Source organism: Crinia signifera, chromosome 8 (genome assembly GCF_055691185.1).
Source record: "Crinia signifera chromosome 8, ASM5569118v1, whole genome shotgun sequence".
NCBI lineage: Eukaryota > Metazoa > Chordata > Amphibia > Anura > Myobatrachidae > Crinia > Crinia signifera.
In genome coordinates, this window is record NC_139224.1 from 139995492 (window position 1) to 140018620 (window position 23129).

General features: G+C 46.6%; 1 protein-coding gene across 3 annotated transcripts in view; it reads right to left on the reverse strand.

Moving 5' to 3' along the window:
* The window catches only part of PAPPA2 (pappalysin 2), a 204632-nt gene that overhangs the window by 63493 nt on the left and 118010 nt on the right, over positions 1 to 23129 (reverse strand). For all 3 annotated transcript variants that reach the window (XM_083157266.1, XM_083157265.1, XM_083157264.1), the window contains exons 14-17: positions 19410 to 19614; positions 18898 to 19036; positions 12485 to 12659; positions 6864 to 7077 (exon numbers count right to left, since the gene is read on the reverse strand). In XM_083157266.1, coding sequence (XP_083013392.1) covers positions 6864 to 7077; positions 12485 to 12659; positions 18898 to 19036; positions 19410 to 19614 — 733 coding nt within the window. The remainder of the gene's footprint in view (positions 1 to 6863; positions 7078 to 12484; positions 12660 to 18897; positions 19037 to 19409; positions 19615 to 23129) is intronic.

The following is a 23129-nucleotide window of genomic DNA, read 5'->3' on the forward strand; positions in this document are numbered from 1 at the left end:
CACAACCTTTGACGGGCCAGAAGTTACCCAACACTACTTTTCAGCAATCCCATTGTCATATAACATTACACTATGTCATATTTCACACAACAATTGCTTTAAAAATAATACACCGACAAAATGGTATGCATTTAGACATTTTTACTGCAGTATAGTTTGTCATAAACAACCTGCATTTTTATCACTCAAACATTCGAACTGTCGGGGGATGTAACAAGATGTATTGCATATTAGATGCAAATTAAAAATGTAGAAAAAATATAAATTATTTTCTCCCACCATCAGGCCACCCTAAACCACTTCTTGAAGCTGCACCCAGGCCACCCCGGTTCCTAATACTCCGACGGGGTGGGGAAGTGGGGGAGCCACTTACTGGGGTACTAGATACACTACTCAGTGTAGATGCTGCTGCACCTATGACATTGCCTTCCATCTGCTGAAGTTGTGCCTGCATACCTATTAAGGCATTGGTCTGCGCTGTACACGATTGGCTAAGTGCAGCTATACTTTGCACAAGGCTGCCAATATGGCTATTCTGTTCCCTTACAGCAGAAGTAAGATCTGCAAAACGGGTGTCAATGCTATTAGCCATGCGCACATGAGTACCTACACCAACCCGTACACTCCTTGAAATTTTTCTTAATTGAAGAAAAGTGTGACGCATGTACCCCTGGATATTCCCTATTTGCAGGCTTTGGGAGGCCATAAATTCAATTTGTTTCTCCTTGAAATTTACCAAGGAGTTAGCTCCCTCCTGCAGCTGCTCTGGGGTACGGAATAGGTCCTGGGTATTGGATGGGGATGCCAGTGGATCCTCCACCTCCTCCTGCTGGGGCTGGTCCGCCAGGGCCTGATCTGGGGCTGGCCTTGCTGTGGCCATGCTGCCTGCCACAATGCTGCCACTCCCTGTAATGGAGGACGACCTCAGCAGTCCTCTGCTGCCTCTCCCACTTGGCTGGCTGCTGCCACTGCTCCCTCTGCCACTTCTCCCTCTGCCACTTCTCCCTCTGCCACTGCTCCCTCTGCCACTGCTCCCTCTGCCACCAACACCTCTTCCTCTGCTCACACTGCCACTGCTCCTCTCCATGCTCCTTACTTCCTATCAAAGAGTGAAATGGGGCCAGTGCCCCTTTATATAGGGGGTGTGATGCATAATGGAGGGGACAGAGGTGGGCCAATAGGTTAGGGGGTTCTTAGTCATGCGGAGTCTTGTAAATCGCACTCCGGTTGGTCCAAAACTCGCACATGACCGGCGGAATAAATCGCACTTTTTTGTGTCATAAATTCGCACCACTTCGCCGCAAATCGCACTACATCGCACTTTTCAGCCTCCAAATCGCAACCCATTAAATATGCGAATTATTACCAAAAAATGTGAAATCAAAAAGTGCGAAGAGCGGCGATGTGGTGCGAGATAAAAAAATGCGCATTTATCTCATCCCATAGAATGTCACCCCTAGAGTCCAAAAATAATAGGGACGTTTGACACCACCAACATTTGTTAAACGGTCTGAGTAACAAATCTGACTGTTCCTGTTTTAGGAACTCCTCCCTTGTCATCACCAAAGAGTATGTAGTATACTTTAAGGCTGCGGTTCCCAAACATTTTTGAATCGAGGTGGCCAAAAGGTATCAGATTTTTTTATCCAGGGAAACCCTGGGAAAAAAAAATCTTCTTATTGGGAAATTTAGAAAAAAAAAATGAAATAAATTGTGTCCATGTAATCCTTATGTTCAGTTATGTTACAAGAGACAAGACTTGCTTAAATTTGTCCACAGATGTAAGTATGGAAGCCACCAGCACTGTTTTCGCCTACAGTATTACATAGTTATTACATTGTCTAGAAATAATTTGAATTAGTCTTTGGTCAACAATCCAAGGCACGGAACACAGTTTGGGAACCACTGCTTTAAGATTTAATAGAAGGAGACAATCAACTCCTGACACTGATGTGTTTATTTGAGAACGTCAGGCATTCCTGAGAGGCTGTGGTGGAACTCTTAATCCCTGTACGCACTAGGCTCTTAATCCACGTACTCAGTAGGCGATATAGCTCATTTTGGCACTTCTGCACGATATCGCTCATAATATTGCCCAGTGTGTATGCCTCCAACGACGCGTGCTCCTGTGGGTAGTTAACGACCAACTCCATCGACTTTGCATGTACAGATGAAGGAGCGGATCATTAACAACGGCCCCTACTCTACAACCCCTGCCCCCACCACCGTTGGAAAGTTGGTTAACGATGGCCCTTGTCAACGATCCAATCCTTCGGGAGTCGTTAACAACCCACAGGATCACACATCGAGGGTCTTTGGACTCATACACACTGAGCGATATCATGAACAATATCGCACAGAAATGCCAAAATGAAGAATATCGCTTATTATATCGCTCTGCCAGCATGAGAAAATGGGGAAAACCCTTTATTTCGCAGTATACTTTCCACGTGTTTATTTTGCTGATGAACAACTATGCAAAGCCACCTGATCTAGTAGATTTCAATGTAAAATCACCAGTAGATGGTTGGATGGCAGAACAAGTAACCTTTCTCTTCGGAATGAGTCCAGGGGACATGAATAGATGACGGCACCCGCAGTTACAGTACTTCCGATGGAGTTGCTTATAATGCTTACGCACGGAATCACTGTCGCTGTAGTGTGATTGTTTGTTTAGGGTTTGTGTAATAATTAATATTTTATACAGTCTTTCCATGTAGTTTATTTACCAACATCCGCTGCAGAATGTTTGCACTTGGCACAGCAAACACTGTAATAAGAAACGGCTTCATATTTCTCCGTTCGACAACTATTAAGTAAACAAAAGGAACTATGTAGCTGACACCACTCAGAAACCGCCTCGGTCTAATGAAAACAATCCATGGGTTTGTAGAGGGGAAATAAATATCAACACGTTGGTTTGACACTTTGGGATATCATTACTAAGATGGGAGTTCTATTGAAGTCCATAGCAACCAATCAGAATCTACTTCTTATTTATTTAGCAACTTCTAGAAGATATGGATAGAATCTGATTGGTTGCCCACAGCAACATCCCATCATCAATAGAACTCCCTTTTTAGTCAATAAACACCCGGAACCTAATTTGGAAGCAATATATCCCATTGCACTGAAGCGGTTACATGGCCTGGATCTTGCAGGCTATCACCTCTGAGCTATACATTGTCTTAAGGGCCCCATACATCAGCAATTAATTGTGACAATTTTCAGATATGGAGATGATTGCCACAATTAATTTTAGATGTGTGGGCTCCCCCTTTTGGCCATCCCAATCAAAATCGCCAATCGATTGCTTAATCAGGTTTTTAAACATGTTTAATAATCTGGTATTATCTGCAGATCTTTTTTATATGTGTGGGCATTCCCAATTCGTCTTCTTCATCTATTTACATTATGAACAGCAATCGATTGGGCAATTTCCAGATATGAAGATGCAATCTTTAGATGGAAAAATCTGCCGATCACTGAAATAAATCTGTAATGTGTGGGCAAGTCAGATAGATTGTAAAATCCATTTATCTGGCCAAAAAATCCCTGGATCTGGAAATCCATTAATTGTGATTGCTGATGTATGGGGCCCATTACTCTTTGGGTACAGCTGGTGGATTGCTAAGAACTTTAGGCTGTTGCAGTCCTATCATCAGTCACCCTCTGGCCGGCATCCACCAGTACAGGGTGGACAGTCATGGGGTGTGGATCTGGCAGGACTGCACCTGTATGCATTCAGTTTTATTGGCACATTTAAATGCCCTGGTGTCCCCAAATCTTAAGCTGGCCTTGAATGAACCTGTACTGTAACAATGTTCTTGTATGGCTTTTCCTATTCGGTTTTCCAAGAAAACACTGTCTGTAACATGATATTTCATATGCAGATACACCCGCAGCAACACACAGAATATAGGCATGCTGCATATTTTTATCAGCAGAAGCTGCTTGTGCGTCCTATTGGCACCATTTTGCACTGTAACATAAAAGGTCAAACACAAAGATGCTCAGGGGCTACCAAGTCACACAGAGTCACACAGAGCTTATGCGTTATGAGTAACGTAACTTGTAGCGCAAAGGAAAGATGCATTCGGACATCTATGCATTATTGTCCTACAGTGTTCCATAATAGAAGAGACTGATATGTGAGACTGGACTTGTGAACTTAAGCATTCTATACCAGTGGCGCCAGGTTGAGGAGTTTAAATGTGTTATAGTATTTGTGGGAAAATGCATTGATCCGATGGCTAAATTTACAGAAGTGTATTTTAATATGTTTAATGTGCATATATTTCTCCTCTCAGAGGATACCAGATTTTAGAGAATTCTGCTTGTCTGAAATGTTTGCAGGAGAATGTAGATCTCGTTTATTGTATTTGGGTGTACCCGCATATTAAATAATTTGGCGACAAATTAATAGCTTTATTATGACATATCTGGTTAATTTCACTCCACTTACCTCTGAGTGGGAGCTCTTTGGGATCTTACCTATTAAAACTAGAATTTAGAGAGGGGCAAGAAAACTGCTACTAGCAGTATCCTCCGCAGCATGCAAGACCATACTTCACTTACGTTATTTAAGGGAAAACTTTTTTTTTTTATATATATATATATATATTTCACATGGACTGGCTGGAAGCCTCTCTTCAAAAAAAGTCCTGTGTTCAAAAGTTCTTGGGAGAGTTATATTGAGACTTTGCAAATCCCCACAAAGGACTCACGGCCTGAATTTGTCCCTTATTCTGGTTCACAAAAGCAAAGGCAAATTCCTTCTCAAATGGAGAAAACCATGTGCACTGCAGGTGGGGCAGATGTAACATGTGCATAGATATTTAGATTTGGGTGAGTTATTTTGTTTCTGTGCAGGGTAAATACTGACTGCTTTATTTTACACTGCAATATAGATCTCACTCTGAAGTAAAACCCAACCCAAATCTAATTCTCTCTGCACATGTTACATCTGCCCCACCTGCAGTGTACATGGTTTTGTCCATTTGAGAAGGAATTTGCCTTTGCGAGTGAACCAGAAGGCCCTTAGGCCCGGTAAATGCCACCCACCGACCGAATGCCTGTGGTTCCATATGAATGGATTTGTACACTCCCACATCTATCCGCATGGTGCCATACGGGTGAAAAATCCTTCGATGGTCGCCAACCATCGAATGATTTCGTAAAAGACCGAATTTGGCCTAATGCAAACCAACCTGAATCACCCCCTCAGTTCAGAAATGCTTTTAAAGAACGTCAATCCTCTTAACATCTTAATTGTTTTACTGTTTCTTGTTTGTTTTGCTTTTGTGCAATTGTGATGTATCATTTTGGCATAAGTGAAACATTTTATAACCCTTTTCCAATGCAGATGGCAACAATCACACTTTCATAAGATAAATCTTTTTTGTTATTGCTTTACACTGAAGCTTCAATAAATAAAGTAATAGTAAAAAAAATAAAAAAAACATTGTCTTCCGTTTATGTTTTGTGCTGGGCTTTCGCTTTTCTCTGACATGATGATGAGGATAACTGAAAACGGTTTGCCAGTGATTCATTTTAATCATAAATGAGAATGAAGTTTGGAATATGACACATACGCATGCCGCAGGATTGGGAGGCGGAAAGATGATAAATTATGTACATTAGTGTACTGCGAGAGTGGACAAAGGTTCCAATTTAGAAATCTTCATGTTGCAAGTGTTGAAGTGACTTGTGAGTTATAACAGTTGGTAGCATGTAAGAGATGGGACCAAGCTGGGAAGATTTACATATAAGAGGAGTGTAAATGTGATCGCTGAAGGCGAGAAGGGTTTAGCATAAGAACGAGATTACGTAATTGCTCTGAATCTATGGAACTTGAATTTGAAATGACAGTATATTGTCTGAGAAGGTTATGGTATAAAATAAATGATAGATTGACTCTATGTCGACAGTCATTAGATCGATCACTATTGGTCGACATACTCAAGGTCGACATTGACAGAATATTGACACAAGCAAAATGTCGACATAGACATGGTCGACACTGACAACGGCAACACAAGTTTTTGCTGTTTTTGGGGGTGTCTACAGATGGAGACCCTATCGTGCTTGCGATTCTATCACCAGTCCCCGCCAGCTGCCAGGCCCCGCCATCCATCGGAAAGGGGCGCGCGCGCACGAAGCGCTTATGTGCCCTATTCCGACGGAGCTCCCGTCAGTCCCCGCTGCCTCGCCACCGGTCCCCGTCAGTTGCCACCGCCGCACCCCTGCACCCCCCCTGACCCTGCCCGTCTCCCTGAAGCAGAGACAGGCAGTGTTCCGCCGCCGAGTGACTGGGATGTGTGGTCATGTGAGACGCTCGCGCGGCCCAGTCTAATGGAGCCCCTATCAGCCAGCGCTCCCCAGAGAGGACATTCTGGCGAGCGCCGGCATTGAATGAGAGGGGCTCCATCTGTATTTCAACGTATGTCGAAATGGACACCGTATACGTGTCCCACGTCCCCTCGTATGGCTCGCTGTGCTCGCCATGCTTCGGGTACAGTATTCATAGTAAAGAATGAACCAAGTCGGTATAAACAAACAAAAAACAACAACATGAAAAACATGTGTCGATCTTTTCAGTGTTTATGTTTATGTCGAACTTTACTTGTGTAAATATTGGGTATGTCGACCATTTAAAGGTGTCCACCTACCCACTTAGACCTTTAGTGGTCGACCTACAGTCAGTCTATCATGAGTCCTGATACGTCTGTGAAATGTCCTCTCTCTACACTGACATCTATGATATTGGTGATGCTGCTTAATCTTGTACTTTACTCACATACAGTAAGTGAGCAATATGACAGCTTTATAAAGTAGGGGGGAAAAGGATTTTGGACACTAACCTCCTATGCCGTCGCTCAGCAGCTTCTGCTACATGGTAGCCCGGCTTACACCTGTATCTGCATGTTGATCCCACATCGTGGTTACCCTGCAGGCAGTGGTGCGTTAGCAGTTTGGCATGGGCGATAGCAGTAGGGGCATCACATTCAATCTTGCAGTAGCCTTCGGGCAGAGACCATAGACCATGCCCTGTACAGGTCACCCACTGACTCATTCCTGAGAGAGAGAGAGAGAGAGAAACCATTTATTTGTCATCATACTTGTAACCTGCAATATGAGCTGCTGACTGTTCTGTACCCAGAGCCGGCGCCACCACTAGGCAGCTTTAGGCATTTGCCTAGGGCACCGGCCACTGGAGGGCAGCAGGAGGGAGCAGGTGGATCGAAGTGAGTGGCAACTAACCGCCCCCCCCCCCCCCAGGCTGCATCACCCCACACCCCCCGTGGAACAATGCTGCTGCGCTGCCCTCACCACATCACCCCCCACCTTCCCCGTGTGTAGCGATGCGGAGCCAGCCGTATTACATTCCCCCCCGTGGAGCAACGCGGATACCCTCATCCCACGCATCATCACCGCCGCCCCCCCCCCCCCCCCCGTGGAACGATTCGGCGGCTGCATCGGCAATGCTCTCCCCCCCCATGGAGCGATTCGGCGGCTGCATTGGCAAGGCCTCCCCTTGAGCCATGCTGCAACCGCATCGGCAAGCCCCCCCGTGGAGCGATTCGGCGTCCGCCCCCAACCCCCCTCCCCATGAAGCCATGCGGCTGCCACATCGGCAAGCCACCACCTGGAGCGGGTGGGTGCAGGGGCACCATAATCCCCCCCCCCCGTGGAGACATATGGCTGCTGCATCGGCAAGACCCCCCCCCCCCGGAGCCTTGCGCCGACTGGACTGGCAAGCCTCCCCATGGAGCGGGTGGCACCCCCTGCTTGGGGCGCCCTGCCTGTACCAATGTTCTGCATTGCATTCAAACTAAGCAGGGGCAACCTGTCCTCCTTTGCTGTCCAGTGAATGTATTATGCGATATGCTCTTCTGAGCAAGCAAAGTTGCTGGTACATGAAAAACTAAAAAGTCGCTTAACTGCAAATGTGCTGCCCTTGATCATACTCCAAAGTTGGATATAAAATGTTCCGCCAATGATTCAGAGTATGACATAGATCAGTGCGGAGCAGGGGGCCTGGACAAATTTCTCTGACAGCCAGGAGCCAACCAATGTTTGCAACCAACAATCAGGGCCGCCATCAGGGGGGTGCTATGGGGACAACTGTCTTGGACGCTCTGACAGAGGGTGCAGCCACCCACGGGTCATCTGGCCGCCATCCCTCACTACACAGCGGCGGGCCGCGGGTCCTCCGCAGCCCGCCGCAGATATGCCCAGGGACATTCACAGGCAGTGCAGCATGCAGCAGGAATGCTGAGAGCCTGAACGGTAAGCCCCCACCACGCGATGACGTCACACAGCGCATGCCAGATGGTGGAGGATGAGGACGAGCCTGAGGAGCCGGCACCGCCACCATCCTAACGGGTCTCTACTTTTTTAAAGCTATTAACTATTATAATTTTAATAACATGGGAGGGGCGGGGATTGTAGGGGGTGGCGTGGGGCCATGGAATTTGTCAGTCCCGGGCCACACAATTTCTGATGGCAGAACAATTTTGTACAGAAATTGTGTACAGAAACACATTCTACAGTAGCAAAATATACTACACTAAACAGTGACCAGAATATACAGTACATTAATTGTCTAAAATATACTACAGTACAATCCAATATCATGCCCATAGCCAGTACCAACCAACCTCATTACGCGGAGCCTAGCACATTATAGCAACAATCCTATCTCAGTCCATGTGCGGCCCACCAACCGCATACAGGAGACTCTACTAAAGCTTACTCGCAGGTTCAGGTTAGGAGGGTATAAGATAATCAGGTCGGCTTTGTAGAGAAATGGGGGCCTCAGATGAAACAATATATGTACTCTTATTTACTATTTTCTTTTCTTACCGCTCCTTATGGGCTGGACCTTGCTGCTACAATATATCTTATTGGTTGACATTGGGTAGCACATAGGCCTCCAGTGGCCTGGTGAGAAATCCCCTACAGCTTTTTATAATGGTAGCAGCTGATATCTATGTCACATGACTTTGCGTGCAAACTGCAGGAAGGTCACACAGCTCATCCAATCAGGGGAGGTAGAACAGTGTATTGTGCATCAAATGTCATCTCTGGACTAAATAGAGATTAGTAAATGTTACTATATTAGTGACTAGTGAGTGGGGAACTTTGGATTGCATTTTTTTGGAGGCCTGGAAGATCTTGTGGGCATGTTATGAGGTGTGTGGTATGTGGGAAAGTCTGGTGGGCATGTGGTAAGTTGTGTGTGGCATGTAGGCAGGCCTGGTGGGCATGTGGGAAGGTCTATTAGGCATGTGGTGAGGTGGGAGTGGCATGTGGGTAGGTCTGGTGGGTATGAGGTGAAATGTAAGTGGGGAGGTCTTGACATTATGTGGGTAACTTGCAGTGAGGGGGGTATTCAATCTCCTGCCGCTATTCCCTACAGGGAACAGGGCCTGCTTAACATTAGCAAAGGCTCCTGGGCAAAATACTCAACTGAGCCCCCCTCTCTCTCCCCTCTGTGCAGGCAGCGGCGCCTGAGAGCTTGTAGCGCTATTTTCCGGACGGCCGACAGAAAGTGCTGCTGAATTTAAAAAGACTGCTGGGCTGCCCGGCAAACTGCTGCCCATAACCCACCTCCACAGCAGCTCCCAGAGGCAGTGCCGTCTTCCACATTGGGGTGGGCGTCAGGGCCCTAGAATCCTTGGGCCCTTGGGTATCTACTCATTAATGGCAAAAAAAAAAAGTTTTTTGGACTAACTGTGCGCTGGGTCGCTGCCTTAGGTAATGTTGGATACTATGAATCACCTTACATACAAAGCATAGATACAAAAAAGAAAAATACCAACACTGTCCTTTAGGCGCTGCCAGAAAACCCGGACCTGACTTTGAAAATAAACACTTGGGAAAGGTGGGGAATAGCAAGTAGGATGAATCTGTGTCTGGAATTAGGTTTCCCCGGATAGGGGTATAAATGTAGGACCTTATGTATAAGCTCCATATGCCTTGACAAAGAGACCATTGTGGTCAGGAAACGCGTTGGCGGGGGAGTGGAGGGCAAGGAACTTTGGACTTTACACCGGGAGAGGCTGCAGGGACGCCTGATTTACACCATCTGCCTATTTTGTCTACATCTCTTGTGTGGACAATACTGCTCGGTGAGAGTCTGATGTTTTGAACCCTGCTGTATGTATTTTTAATTATGTGTGAATAAAGAGGTATTACACTATACCAGCTTTTTTATTTCATATGCTACAAGTGAAGAGTGGACATCGTGGGAATCTAATGGTGATTTGACCGCCCCCATATAAGCGATCTAAGTCTACCCTAAAAAAGTAGACCAACTTAAAGGGTACGAGTCCCCCTATGTCCAATAAGGATTAAAGTGTACTGATTTATGATTGAAAACAACCTATCAAAACAGTATTACACTATTGTGGTTTTCCATTTGTCTCTCTTTTTTCTTGGGTATTTATCCTATGAGCTTGAGGGAAAAACTCCTGTTGAACTACTCATTAAGCCTAATGGGAAAGACGGCCAGGAATTGTTGAGCTCACGGCTGGCGGGACATTGAATCCAGCATGCCGAGCTGAGAACGTGACCGGGTAACGGCTGTCAGGGTAGCCCGACAGTTGTGACGCCAGATTGAATACCCCCCTAAGTGCCATTTGGAATGCCTGTTGGTAGGTCTGAATGCTATGTTGGGGAGCTTTGGAGCACATTGGAATTTTATGACAACGGAGGAACTGAGTACTTGTAGGAACATTTTGTGTGAAGTGTCTTGTCTTAGGGGCATGTGGTGGAACTTTTGGATGAGTAACTTGGAGGTTGCATGTGTTGTTCAGCTCTCATCAAAATTAATTGGATAATAGAGTTCATATTCAGAGTCATACTATATATACTTGAAACACAAAATACAACAGCTCCAATACAGAATCTAAAGCTAGGCCTTGCCATATCAAAGGTCAGTTTGAGGGTGGAGGTACTTTATCATATATTATCAACCGTGGCTGTGTATGTGTAGATCACATTAAATTAATATAAATTAGTACTTATTGGTCCTTTAAGATACTGAGAATTATGCTAGAGGCTATTGTCACACAAATTATACTGATCTCTGTGATCATTAAAACACAAGCACCGCAGGGCTGTAATATACATGTTTTGAGAAATCAACTTGCCATTGTTCTGCTGAAATGTAAGTGATTAGCACATAGAATACACAGTCATAACATGTAGTCAATTCTATTTCTGTCTATTACTGACATTTTTATTGCTGAAAAGATTTTTTTTTTAAAAACAGTAATCATATATTTTTAACATATAATACAAGTGCAAGTAACATCCATATGCTAGGAAATGGATCTGTAACCAGGTTCTTGGAACAGGTTGAGTATCCCTTATGCAAAATAATGGGGAACACAAGCATTTTGAATAACGGTATTAGTCCGGATTTCGATTTTTTTTTTTACATACTCACCTGGTCTCCTGATGCACAATACACTGTTATACCTACCATGATTGGATGAGCTGTGTGACCTTCCTGCAGTTTGCAGGAGAAGTCATGTGACATGGACATCAGCCGCTACAATTATTAAAAGCTGTAGGGGATTTCTCACCAGACCACTGGAGGCCTATGTGCCACCTAATGTCAACCAATAAGATATATTGTAGCAGCGAAGTCCAGCCCATGAGGAGCAAAGTCCAGCCCATGAGGAGCGGTAAGAAAATAAAAAATTAAAAACATGAAAAGACCATGTCGACCTTTTGACTGTCGACATTCCCTTTGTCGATTTAATGCTTGTGTCGACCTTACGATTCTGTTCATCTTGGCCATGTCGACCTATTTTATGCGTCGACCTAAGCCCTGATGACCTTTAGTGGCCGACCTAATTTATGTCAACCTTCATAGTGTCGACCTAACGACCATATCCCCAGGTTTTGTCGTTCTGACAACTTCCAAGTGAGTGTGGCAGCAAACTGAATCCTACATATTCATATTTAAGGATCTTTTTTTAATGATCATGCTTGACATCTTAAGTGTTTCAGATTAAAGGTCCATACACACTGGGTGATTATACCCAGCATGTATGGACAGCGAAGACTGCTATCATTGCTGGGGGAAAGCCGCTCAGTGCTTTCCCCTGTCCGGCGCGGTCAGTGGGGGGCAGACAGCATTGCATAGTGTAGCGCTATACAAAACCGTCCTCAAAGCCGCTCATCTGCTGGTAATACCAGCAGATGAACGGCTTTCCCGGCGATGATGCGGGAGCGCACATCACCACTCATTGCCAGGTCATACACACTGGGCGGCTTTGAGCTGAAAGCCGCTCAAACGAGAAAACTGAGCGGCTTTCACATGAAAGTCGCCCAGTGTGTATGGGCCATAAGATTGGTCCTCATACTGTTCAATAAAATTATATTTTTGAATTAAATAGTTTAACTCAAATTCATAAAATGTCTTTAGTCTAAGCTGAACATGGCCTTTATTGTTAACTTCTGTTACCTTGGAATTTTGCAGGCGGGAGACAGGTGAAGAAGCAGCTTTTCCCTGCGCCTGTACCATAAGGGCAGAAGAAACTGGCATGGAGTACAAATGATGGAGGTGGGGGTCCGCAGTCCAGCAGCTCACAGGTTACGTTCATGTTCCAGTGCCCGGCAGAGCATTTCAGCACGGCATCCTGATTTAAATGACAAAACAATACAATGTAATTAGTAGAGATGAGTGTTTTGCATTCAGAGGTGTCAGTTTGTCCCAGTTGCTCAGAGGCAAGAAAATTATCAGGGGAGGAGAGGTGGAGGAGAGGTGCCCTCTTGGAAGTAGGAGCCCAGCAGCATATGACTCCATTGCCTCCCAGAGTTACACCTCTGATTTCATTATAAACAAAGGTGCCAATCAGGTTTGAGCGAAGGTCACACAAAGCTAGGCTCAGGTCTAATGGCAGAAATGCAGGGCTAATTTAATCCCCCCTATTTCAGGACTTTACAATTATTGCTTTATCATGTTGAAGCTAACAGAGGTCTACAAGCGATATCGCAAGACGCATTCTGCACATGTGCAGACCCCACACCAGCAAATTTGTATGCAAACCATTGAGTATACATCAGGGTTGCCTACATTTGGGCTGCCTGTTCTTTTGAGGCAGAGGGCCGGGGCAGCTGACGGGGTAGGAAAGATGCGGGATGGGGCTGCTCGAAAGGTATGACGCATGTGGGCGTGGCCAGCATAATTGCGTCATTTGGTCCCATGAACCCCCCTGCCGATGGGGGGGGGGGGGGTCACAGAGGATGGACACAATTCTGGTAGGCTTGCCTACCTTTCCGGGGGGCAGGGAGTGCGACCCGATTTCCGAGACCCTCTCGTCCATTCCGGGACGGTAAGCAACCGTTGGGCTTACATGCAAATTTGAATTAAGCCCACAGCGCAGTACAGTAGGCAACATTTCTTATTTAACAGAAGCATTTAGAATAATGTTTAAGTTGCTAAGGGATTACATTTGGGAAGTTACTGAGCAAGAGAACGGACATGAGAACCTCCCAGGGACTGTGCACACTTCTCTGCTGCTAATAGAACCATCCAGTGCTGGCAGTTACGTGATACGTCACACTCACATGGCTTCATGTTTAAGCTGTGAATGTTCTAATGCTCTTATTGGCTATATGCTCTGGCTACATTCACCAGATGCTGGTGAAGGTCGACAATCGAAAGGTTGACATGAGATTTCACACTTTTTTTCATACCCTACCATCCATTCGGCTCAAAAAAAACATGAAAAACTCATGGCCACCTTTTGACCTTCCAACCCTGTCAACCTTAGCCATGCTGACCTATTTCATGTGTCGACTAAGCCATGTCGATCTTTAGTGGTCGACCCAATGTATGTCGATCTAATAGGCGTCAACCTACTGACCGTATACCGAATAGAAGAGTGTGCCAAGTACAGCGAGGTGCCGTGCCGCCTGAAGCATGACGAGCAAGGCAAGCCGCGAGTGGACCCAGTACACTTACTTACGTCTACCTTTCCACTGTCGACATAATGCTTGTGTCGACCTTCTGACCCTGGCGGCCTTAGGTCTGTCAACCTATGTCATGTGTCCACCTAAGACCCGTCAACCTTTAGTGGTCAACTTAATGTCATACTGTTGACCCTATGCCCCAACCCACCCAACTGATATCTTGACCCTTCTGATCGGGTTTTGGATGAATTGGATCCGTGTCGGCGAGGCGAGGATATTGTGAGTAGTAAAACCGTTATGTGCGCTGTACGTCGTAACTTAATCTACAATATGGAAAGAAAACCTTAGGTTATATTACCCTTATATATAATGGTTTAAATGGGAACTGACAAGATTTTCATAGGACTTTTACTAATACTCGTCACATCCAGCGGCGTAACTATAGCACCGCAGCCCCCGCCACCGCGGGGGGGCGCTGTGCATGTGGGGGCGCCGGGGGCTGCGGTGCTATAGTTAAACCCCCCCTCAATCCCCCGCAGACTTACCTATCGCGCTGGTCCCGGCGGCTCCGTTCTTCTGCTGAGGACCACCACAAAATGGCCACCCCCATATAGCACACAGTTCTCTGAAACTGTCTGCTGTATGGGGGCGGCCATTTTCTGGTGGTCCTCAGCAGAAGAACGGAGACGCTGGGACCAGCGCGATAGGTAAGGCTGTGGGGGATTGAGGGGGGGTTTGCATGGGCGGCGGGGTAGGGGTAGGGGTGCTTTAGCAGGGCGGCGACGGGGGTGGGCGCCCCCCCCTAACGGCGGGGGGGCGCCCAAAACGTAGCTACGCCACTGGTCACATCCCTAAAATGTTGGTAGAAATATTAAATGTTACTTAACCCTTTGAGTGCCAACATCTCTGTGAGATGTGCAAAATATCCCCTAAAAATGCCAGTTTATATAACATTTATATGTTAAATAAATTCAAATAAAAAATGTTGAGTGAATAAAGATTACATTTCCGATATACTGTGGGGTAATTATTACAGGTCATCATTATGAATAAAAAATGCCTATTTTCACACCTATTTTGACAAATTCACTTGCCACTCAAAGGGTTAAATACAGTATTAAAGGACCTAATCATCATGCTGAATGGGTCTACATGTGGTAAATAATAGTTCCTGCCTGTTTTTAGTAACTAACTTGTTCAGCATTGCTTTAATGCAGGAGATATAACTGATAATAAAACTGACAAGACATTTGGTGAGGGGGCAGAGGGGGGGCATCACTACTCAGTTAATCTACCATAGGGTCAAAATTCATCTTCCCAGCAGGAGGGGAAAGGAGATTAGGCTGTGGGAAGGGGTTATGCTGTAGGAAGGGGTTATGCTGTAGGAAGGGGTTATGCTGTAGGAAGGGTTTATAGGCTGTGGGAAGGGGTTTAGAGTTAGGCTGCAGGAGTGGTTTATCAGAGGCGTAGGGAGGGTGGAGCTGGCGGAGCACCAGCTCCGGGCGCAGAGACATCAAATGGCGCAGGAACGGTGCAGCCTGCTCCCCCGCTCCCTCCCTGCACTGCCAGTGGCGTAACTACTGTAAGGCAGCTGGGGGAGCAAGCGGCAGCGGGGTCTGTGTGGGTGCCGGCACCCGCTCAACGCACTGACATGTTGCTGCCTGCCGATGCCCACTGGCTGAGCACTGGAGGAGAGTCAGCCGCAGCGTGGGTGCGGTCATGACAGAGACTACAAATCCCCCTACTGATTCAATTGACTGTACACAGAGCCGGCTATTGGCTTCTGTGTACAGGATGGGCGTGCTGGGGCGGCCTGGTATGCGTCGGAGCCAGAGGAAGCAGCAGTGTCTGCTGGTCTCTCTGCCTCTCTCCTGCTTCAGCCTCTCCATTATGCATGTGATGTCATCACATTACATGCTGGGGAAACACGCTGGAGAGGAGCCCGGGGGGCACAATTTTTTGGCAGGGGGGAGCAAAATTTATAGTTACGCCACTGTGCACTGCCCTCCCCCCCCCCACCTATGAGTGCAGCGGCAGCGCTGCCTGAAGCCATTCACAGCCCTGTGCAGTCTGTTTGGCTGCGTCTTGTTAGATTGAGTGACAGGGTGCTGCTGGGCTGGCTGGAGGTAGGGGGCGCTGTTTACAGAGGCAGCCTATAGTTCCTCCCAGGCAGTGCTCTGCTCCGTGGCTGTGTGAGAGAGCAAGCAAGCCAGGAGAGGGGAGAAGCAGCTGCCGTGAGGATGGTTTATGCTGGGGGGCTCAGGGGTTGTCCTGATGTTTGTTTGAGGGTGGAGGGTGTATGCTATGTTTACATATTGTGCATGTGTATGTATGGTATGTGTGTGTACATGATGTATGTATGTGTACATGATGTGTGTTTGTGTGTGTACATGATGTGTGTGTTTTCCTGATGTATGTACTGTATGCTTGCATGTGTCTTTTGTGCACGTGTGTATGTATGCTATGTGTGTACATGATGTGTATGTAAGGTATGTGTGTACATGATGTATGTATGCTATATGTGTGTTTGTTTGTGTAAATAATGGATGGTATGTGTACATGATGTGTGCAGGTATATATCGTATATGTATGTGTGTGTGTGTATGTAGGTTATGTATGTGTATGTACATGGTGTGTGTGTGTGTATATGAATGGTATGTATGTATTATGTATGTATGTGTACATAATGTGTGTATGCTATGTGTGTGTACATGATGTGTGTGGGTATTTGTGTATCTATAGTTATGTGCATGTACAGAAACCCGCCCATGAAAACCCTGCGTTGGCCCCTGCTCCTAGGAGTGCAGCGGCAGCGCTGCCCGATCCCACTCAGTGAAGCCACAGCGTGGGCAGCTCTGCCTGACACTCCCCCCCCCCCCCCTCCTAAACAGAGCAGTGGATCCCCCCAGTCAAGCGGCGGGCTGGCACTGGGGAGCAGGGGATAATGAGGCAAGCAGCAGCCAGTGGACGGACCAGTAGCTGAGCAGTGGCTGGTGCTGAGGACCAGGAGACCCACAGATGCTGGTGAGAAGATTTGCCTCCCATACTCTGTTCCCCTGTCATTTCATCCCAATTATCTCACTCCCTCTTGCCCCTTATCACAGCCCCTCCACCACCTCACCCTCTCTATTGCCCCCTGTTGTCTCACCCCCTCTCAAGTAACCCCTGGTCACTTTACCCCCCCCTCATCACCTCACCCCTTTGCCCAACCAAGCACCTTTCCCTCCCTATCACTCCCCTGTCGCCTCACCCCCTCTCACCTAACCCCCTTTCACCTCTTCTTCCATCACCTTACTTATTCGCCCCCCTGGCACTTCACCCTGTATCACCCCCCCCCCCCTCTTTTACCGTCACCTCACCCCTCTCTAACCTCTCTCCTACACTATCTTTCCTCTTTTTTGCTCTCTTCCCATCCCCTTTTCTCTCTCCTGTTCTCCCACCCACTCAGTCTCCCTCTCTCTCCCCTGCTGTCCCCCCCCCACCGCTGTCTCCTCTCTCCTTACTCTCTCCGACCTGCCACCTCTCAACCCTCACTCACCAAACCCCCCCACCCCATCTGTGGCTTTATGTGTAATGGGTATTATAAAGTTTGCTAAAATGTGCAATGGGCATTACGGTGTGTGGTATAATGTTAGGCTGCGTCCCCCAAGAGCCCCGCCTACTACAAATCGGGGGGGGGGGGGGCACAAAACATGCCCTTGCTCCGGGCACCATGGCACCTAGTTACACCACTGGGGTTTATAGGCTGTGGGAAGCGGTTAGGCTGTAGGACGGGGTTATAGGCTGTAGGAAGGGGATTTAGGTTAGGCTGCAGGAGGGGTTTATAGGCTGTGGGTAGCGGTTAGGCTGTAGGAAGGGGTTATAGGCTGTGGGAAGGGGATTAAGGTTAGGCTACAGGAGGGGTTTATAGTCTGTGGGGAGGGGATTAAGGTTAGGCTACAGGAGGGGTTTATAGGCTGTGGGAAGGGGATTAGGGTTAGGCTACAGGAGGGGTTTATAGTCTGTGGGAAGGGGATTAAGGTTAGGCTACAGGAGGGGGTTATAGTCTGTGGGAAGGGGATTAAGGTTAGGCTACAGGAGGGGTTTATAATCTGTGGGGAGGGGATTAAGGTTAGGCTACAGGAGGGGTTTATAGGCTGTGGGAAGGGGATTAGGGTTAGGCTACAGGAGGGGTTTATAGTCTGTGGGAAGGGGATTAAGGTTAGGCTACAGGAGGGGTTTATAGTCTGTGGGGAGGGGATTAAGGTTAGGCTACAGGAGGGGTTTATAGGCTGTGGGAAGGGGATTAGGGTTAGGCTACAGGAGGGGTTTATAGTCTGTGGGAAGGGGATTAAGGTTAGGCTACAGGAGGGGTTTATAGGCTGTGTGAAGGGGATTAGGGTTAGGCTGCAGGAGGGGTTAATAGGCTGTCGGAAGGGGTTAGGCTGCCGGAGGGTTTAAAGGCTGTGGGAAGGGGATAAGGGATAGGCTGCAGGAGGGGATTATAGGCTGTGGGAAGGGGTTAGGCTGCAGGATGGATTTATAGGCTGTGGGAATGGGATTAGGGTTAGGCTACAGGAGGGGTTTGTAGGCTGTGGGAAGAGAATAAGGGATAGGCTACAGGAGGGCTTTTATAGGCTGTGGGAGGGAGTTAGGCTGCCAAAGGGGTTGGTTAAGGTTAGGGTGCAGGGGAGGTGGCAGGTTAAACTCAAAAGGGGCAGTTAGTGTTAGGCTGCAGAAAGGGTGTTTTAGGGTTAGGGCTGGGGTTTAGCTGTAGCATACGAACCACAGATTGTCGCCATTTTCACTATCGGGATACAGTTGCCGACATTCTGCGTTTAAGCATTTCATACTGTACCTCACTACTTTGAGATCAAAGCTCTGGCTCATCTAATGAGGTCTTTCACAATACACAGTATCAAGCTGTACTACTGTATCTTATATTTCAACCTGGAGGATTTGAGTCTGAAGTTCTCCTCTTACCTGTATGACTTTACGTCCAGTCTTGCTGACAGCATAGAGAACATGACCCTTGTCACATGTCACTGAGCACTGGGCTTCTCCGTCCATATCTGTGGAACATTCAGTAGACCCATGTGCCACATACAATGGGGAACATGATCTAGAGTATTCATTGGAAATGATATGTCAATGTACTAGTAGAATACTTATCATTTACTTTATATGTTAAGTAGTCCTATACAGTAATGACCGAGTGTAACTATACTCGGAATGATGATGTAAAGTATCTAAAGTTTAATTTAAAGCAGCACTGATCCTAAAATACAAGTGGTCCAAATACTAGATTCTAGTAATGCTGGCCCCACACTGCGAATTGCAATCGCCCAACTTGGTAACAGGTTACAGATCGAACTGTCAACTGAGCAGAAAGATGGAATTTTGTGAGAACCCATGAAGCCTAGGTAGACGGCAAACCCCGTAAGGAAAGATATAATTATCAAATCCATTTCCCTTTAAGAACTCTCATTCCGTACCTACAATTGTTCCCAATGGGCTGTTGATTTGCCCCCATCCCTGGATGGCTGATGTTAGATGGAGACCTAAGGGCCACTCCAAGCACGCCAATGAGCGGGGAGGAGAACTCCAGTGTGAGTGACGCTACTTTGTACAGAGGACTCCTGGGACTTCTAAGTCCACTCAAAACCACAGGATTCTTTCGACATGAAAGCAGGTGAGTTCCTAGAAAACAAAGGATGAGGTCAGTTAGAGGCGGAATGTGATGCATGTAATCCCTTGTACACACTAGGGTGTAAATTTACTAAAATGGGAGAAGACAGGATGCTGCTCAGAGCAACCAATTCTTATTTATTTAGCAAATTCTAGAAGATAATAGATGGTATCTGATTGGTTGCTACGAGCAACATCCCATCCTGAATAGAACTAGCATCTTAGTAAATTTACCCCATTGTCTGCAAAACCAGAGGTGGGTTCCATAAACCCCTGCTTTCCATTAATGTATCATACTCTGATTGTCAGAGTGATAAAATAGTTTTGGCTTAAATACTACATTAGTCTATACCAGGGATATAACCTTTGGCCCTCCAGCTGTTGTTGAACTAAACATCCCAACATACCCTGCAACAGTTTTAGTATGGCCACATATCAAAACTGTAGAAGGGGATCCTGGGATGTGTACTGATGGATCCATCCTCATCTAGCCCTTTAATAGGATTAAGTTAGTAATAGGATTACTCTGCTAATCCCCTACTGTATTGTTCTATGTATTGTATTGCAGCTGAGAACAATAGGCCTTGGTTAGCCATGGCTCACCATGGCTATCCAGAGATGGCTAGATGAGGATGGCTCCATCTGTAGTTCAAAATAAGCTGGAGGGCCAAAGGTTCCACATCCCTGGTCTATACAGTAAGGCTTACACACCTTTGTATGCAGCCTCACAATGGCAAGGTTACCAAATTAAAATATACATTACCTGTATGTTTGGCAGCAAAATACAGGCCACATAATAGAATCCACAGCATATGTCAAACTATTTATCAATAATAATTGACAAGAGATAAATTCAAGGGTGATAAAGAGGCAGACGTATTAAACTCCATATAATGTTTTGTAAATAAAGGATCCCGCTTCTCCAGCATAACGTGGAGAAGCGGGCACCCATTATGTGCAGATGTATTAACCACTGGCGTAACTATAGCACCGCAGCCCCCGCCATCACGGGGGGGGCGCTGTGCATATGGGGGCGCCGGGGGCTGAGGTGCTATAGTTACACCTCCCCCCAATCTCCCACAGGCTTACCTATTTCGCTGGTCCCGGCGGCTCCGTTCTTCTGCTGAGGACCACCACAAAATGGCCGCCCCCATATAGCACATAGTTCTCTGAAACTGTCTGCTGTATGGGGGCGGCCATTTTGTGGTGGTCCTCAGCAGAAGAACGGAGCCACCGGGACCAGCGCGAAAGGTAAGGCTGCGGGGGATTGGGGGGGTTTGAATGGGCGGCGGGGGGCGCCCCCCCTAACGGCGGGGGGGGGCGCCCAAAACGTAGCTACGCCGCTGGTATTAACCCCACCCAGGCCAATAAGGAGAGCCGTTATGCCCAGCGTGAACAGCTCTCCTTATCGGCTCCCCCGGCATCATGCGCATGCGCAATGTGCTTTATTCCTCCTGGCCGGCTGTCTGGGCATGCGCGAGATCTCGCTAAAACCGCGAGATCTCCAGCACAGCGAGAGCCAGAAGCAGGGCTAGTGCTGGCGAAGTGGCCGGGCGATTTAAAGCCTGTTAATACATCACTGGGGGTCACTGGGGGGGGACAGCCCCGCCGAGCGTAACTCAGCAGGCTGTCACTAGCGCACATTAGGTGTGCAAGTAATACATTGGGAAAAACGTAATCGCCCAGTTAACTAGAGTTAAGTGCATTTCTGCTGGTTCATACATCTGCCTCAAAGCGAGATAACCGTCCAGCCAATCAGCTCCTTACTGACTTTTTTCAAACACAGCCTGTGACATGGCAGTTGATTGACTGGACGTTTATCTCTCTTTATCACCCTTGCATTTATCTCTTGTTAAGGCTTAATACATCTGCCCCAGTATGTGTTATATTCAAAATGTAAATAGGGGGACCACACCAACTGCCAAAACTGCAAATTTTGCAATATGTTCACTTCATGAATGTTAACAAGTTGCTGAATCTAAAATTAAATTCGATGATCAGATGCCTCACAATGGTAGCTTTGTGCTGATAATGACACAGTACATTCTTATTGGCTTTAGACTTACAGACATGTTAACGCATTCAATAATAACTACATTTGTGACATTAATCTCACTGAAATAGCTTTACCAGATGGGATGATTTCATAATTAAAAAAGAAATCATTTCATAATATAACACCTATGATATGCAGAGCGTACGGTACCTAGCAGGTTGCTAGGCAACCATTGGCCCTTTTATTTTACCTCAGGGCTGTAACCCTGGAAACATTTGTACTGATATTGACAGGATCTATCTATCAAGTGGGAAAAATTTTTTATTTGTTATATGGAATGAAGCAATAATGAGGCAAAATCCTTGCGGTTCTTACCATTTCAAGTTTACAGTTCAGATTTTGACTTCAATTCTGTGGGCCCTTTATGATTATAACATGGGGCCTATTGTGTCTAATTCCTTTTGCTTTCTATTTCATGTCCCATTACCCAATATGCTGGTCATTTTTCTATTTTGATACTTAGGCTTAGCAGATATCTGGTAACATCTGGAATTGTTCTCCTTCTGAGAGGTATAATTGGGGCTGACCACCATTCTTAAGGTGTTTTGGGGAAAGAGGAGTTTGATCCTGAATTTGGCAGCGGGCCTTTCTCTGACAATGAATGGTGTGGCTATTGATGGACCCATATGGCAACCCTGATGTCACTGCTCTTTCAGTTTAATAATGCGCCGCTTCACTATAGATACTATAGATATTATAGAATGTGAAGCATCACAGTTGGCTTTGGTATACAGTACTTTGTCGACATTCCTCCTGTCAAAACTAATGAAATGCCAACCAACATAGCTCCAGCAGTAATCCTGCCTAACTCCAACCCTCTCCTTTAACAGCCAAACCCTAACCCCCCATACCTAACCTCCTGTGACCAAACCTTAACCATCCCCATAGTGCCTAACCATAACCTCCCATAACCTAATCCTTCCCCTATTACCTAATCTCCTGTTACCAAACTCTAACCCTCCTCCAAGTGCCTAACTCAAACCCTCCTGTACCACAACCAAAATCTAACCCTCCCCATAGTGCCTAACCATAACCTCCCATAACCTAATCCTTCCCCTATTACCTAACCTCCTGTTACCAAACTCTAACCCTCCCCTGAGTTCCTAACTCCAACCCTCCTGTACCACAGCCAAAATCTAACCCTCCCCATAGTGCCTAACCCTAACCTCCCATAACCTAACAGTTCCCTTATTACCTAACCTCCTGTAACAAACTTTAACCCTCCCCTGAGTTCCTAACTCCAACCCTTCTCTACCACAGCCAAAATCTAACCCTCCCCATAGCGCCTAACCCTAACCTCCCATAACCTAACACTTCCCCTATTACCTAACCTCCTGTAACAAACTTTAACCCTCCCCAAGTGCCTAACTCCAACCCTCCTCTACCACAGCCAAAATCTAACCCTCCCCCCCACAGTGCCTAATTCTAACCCCCCCTAGTGCCTAACCATATCATTCCATTTCATAGCCTA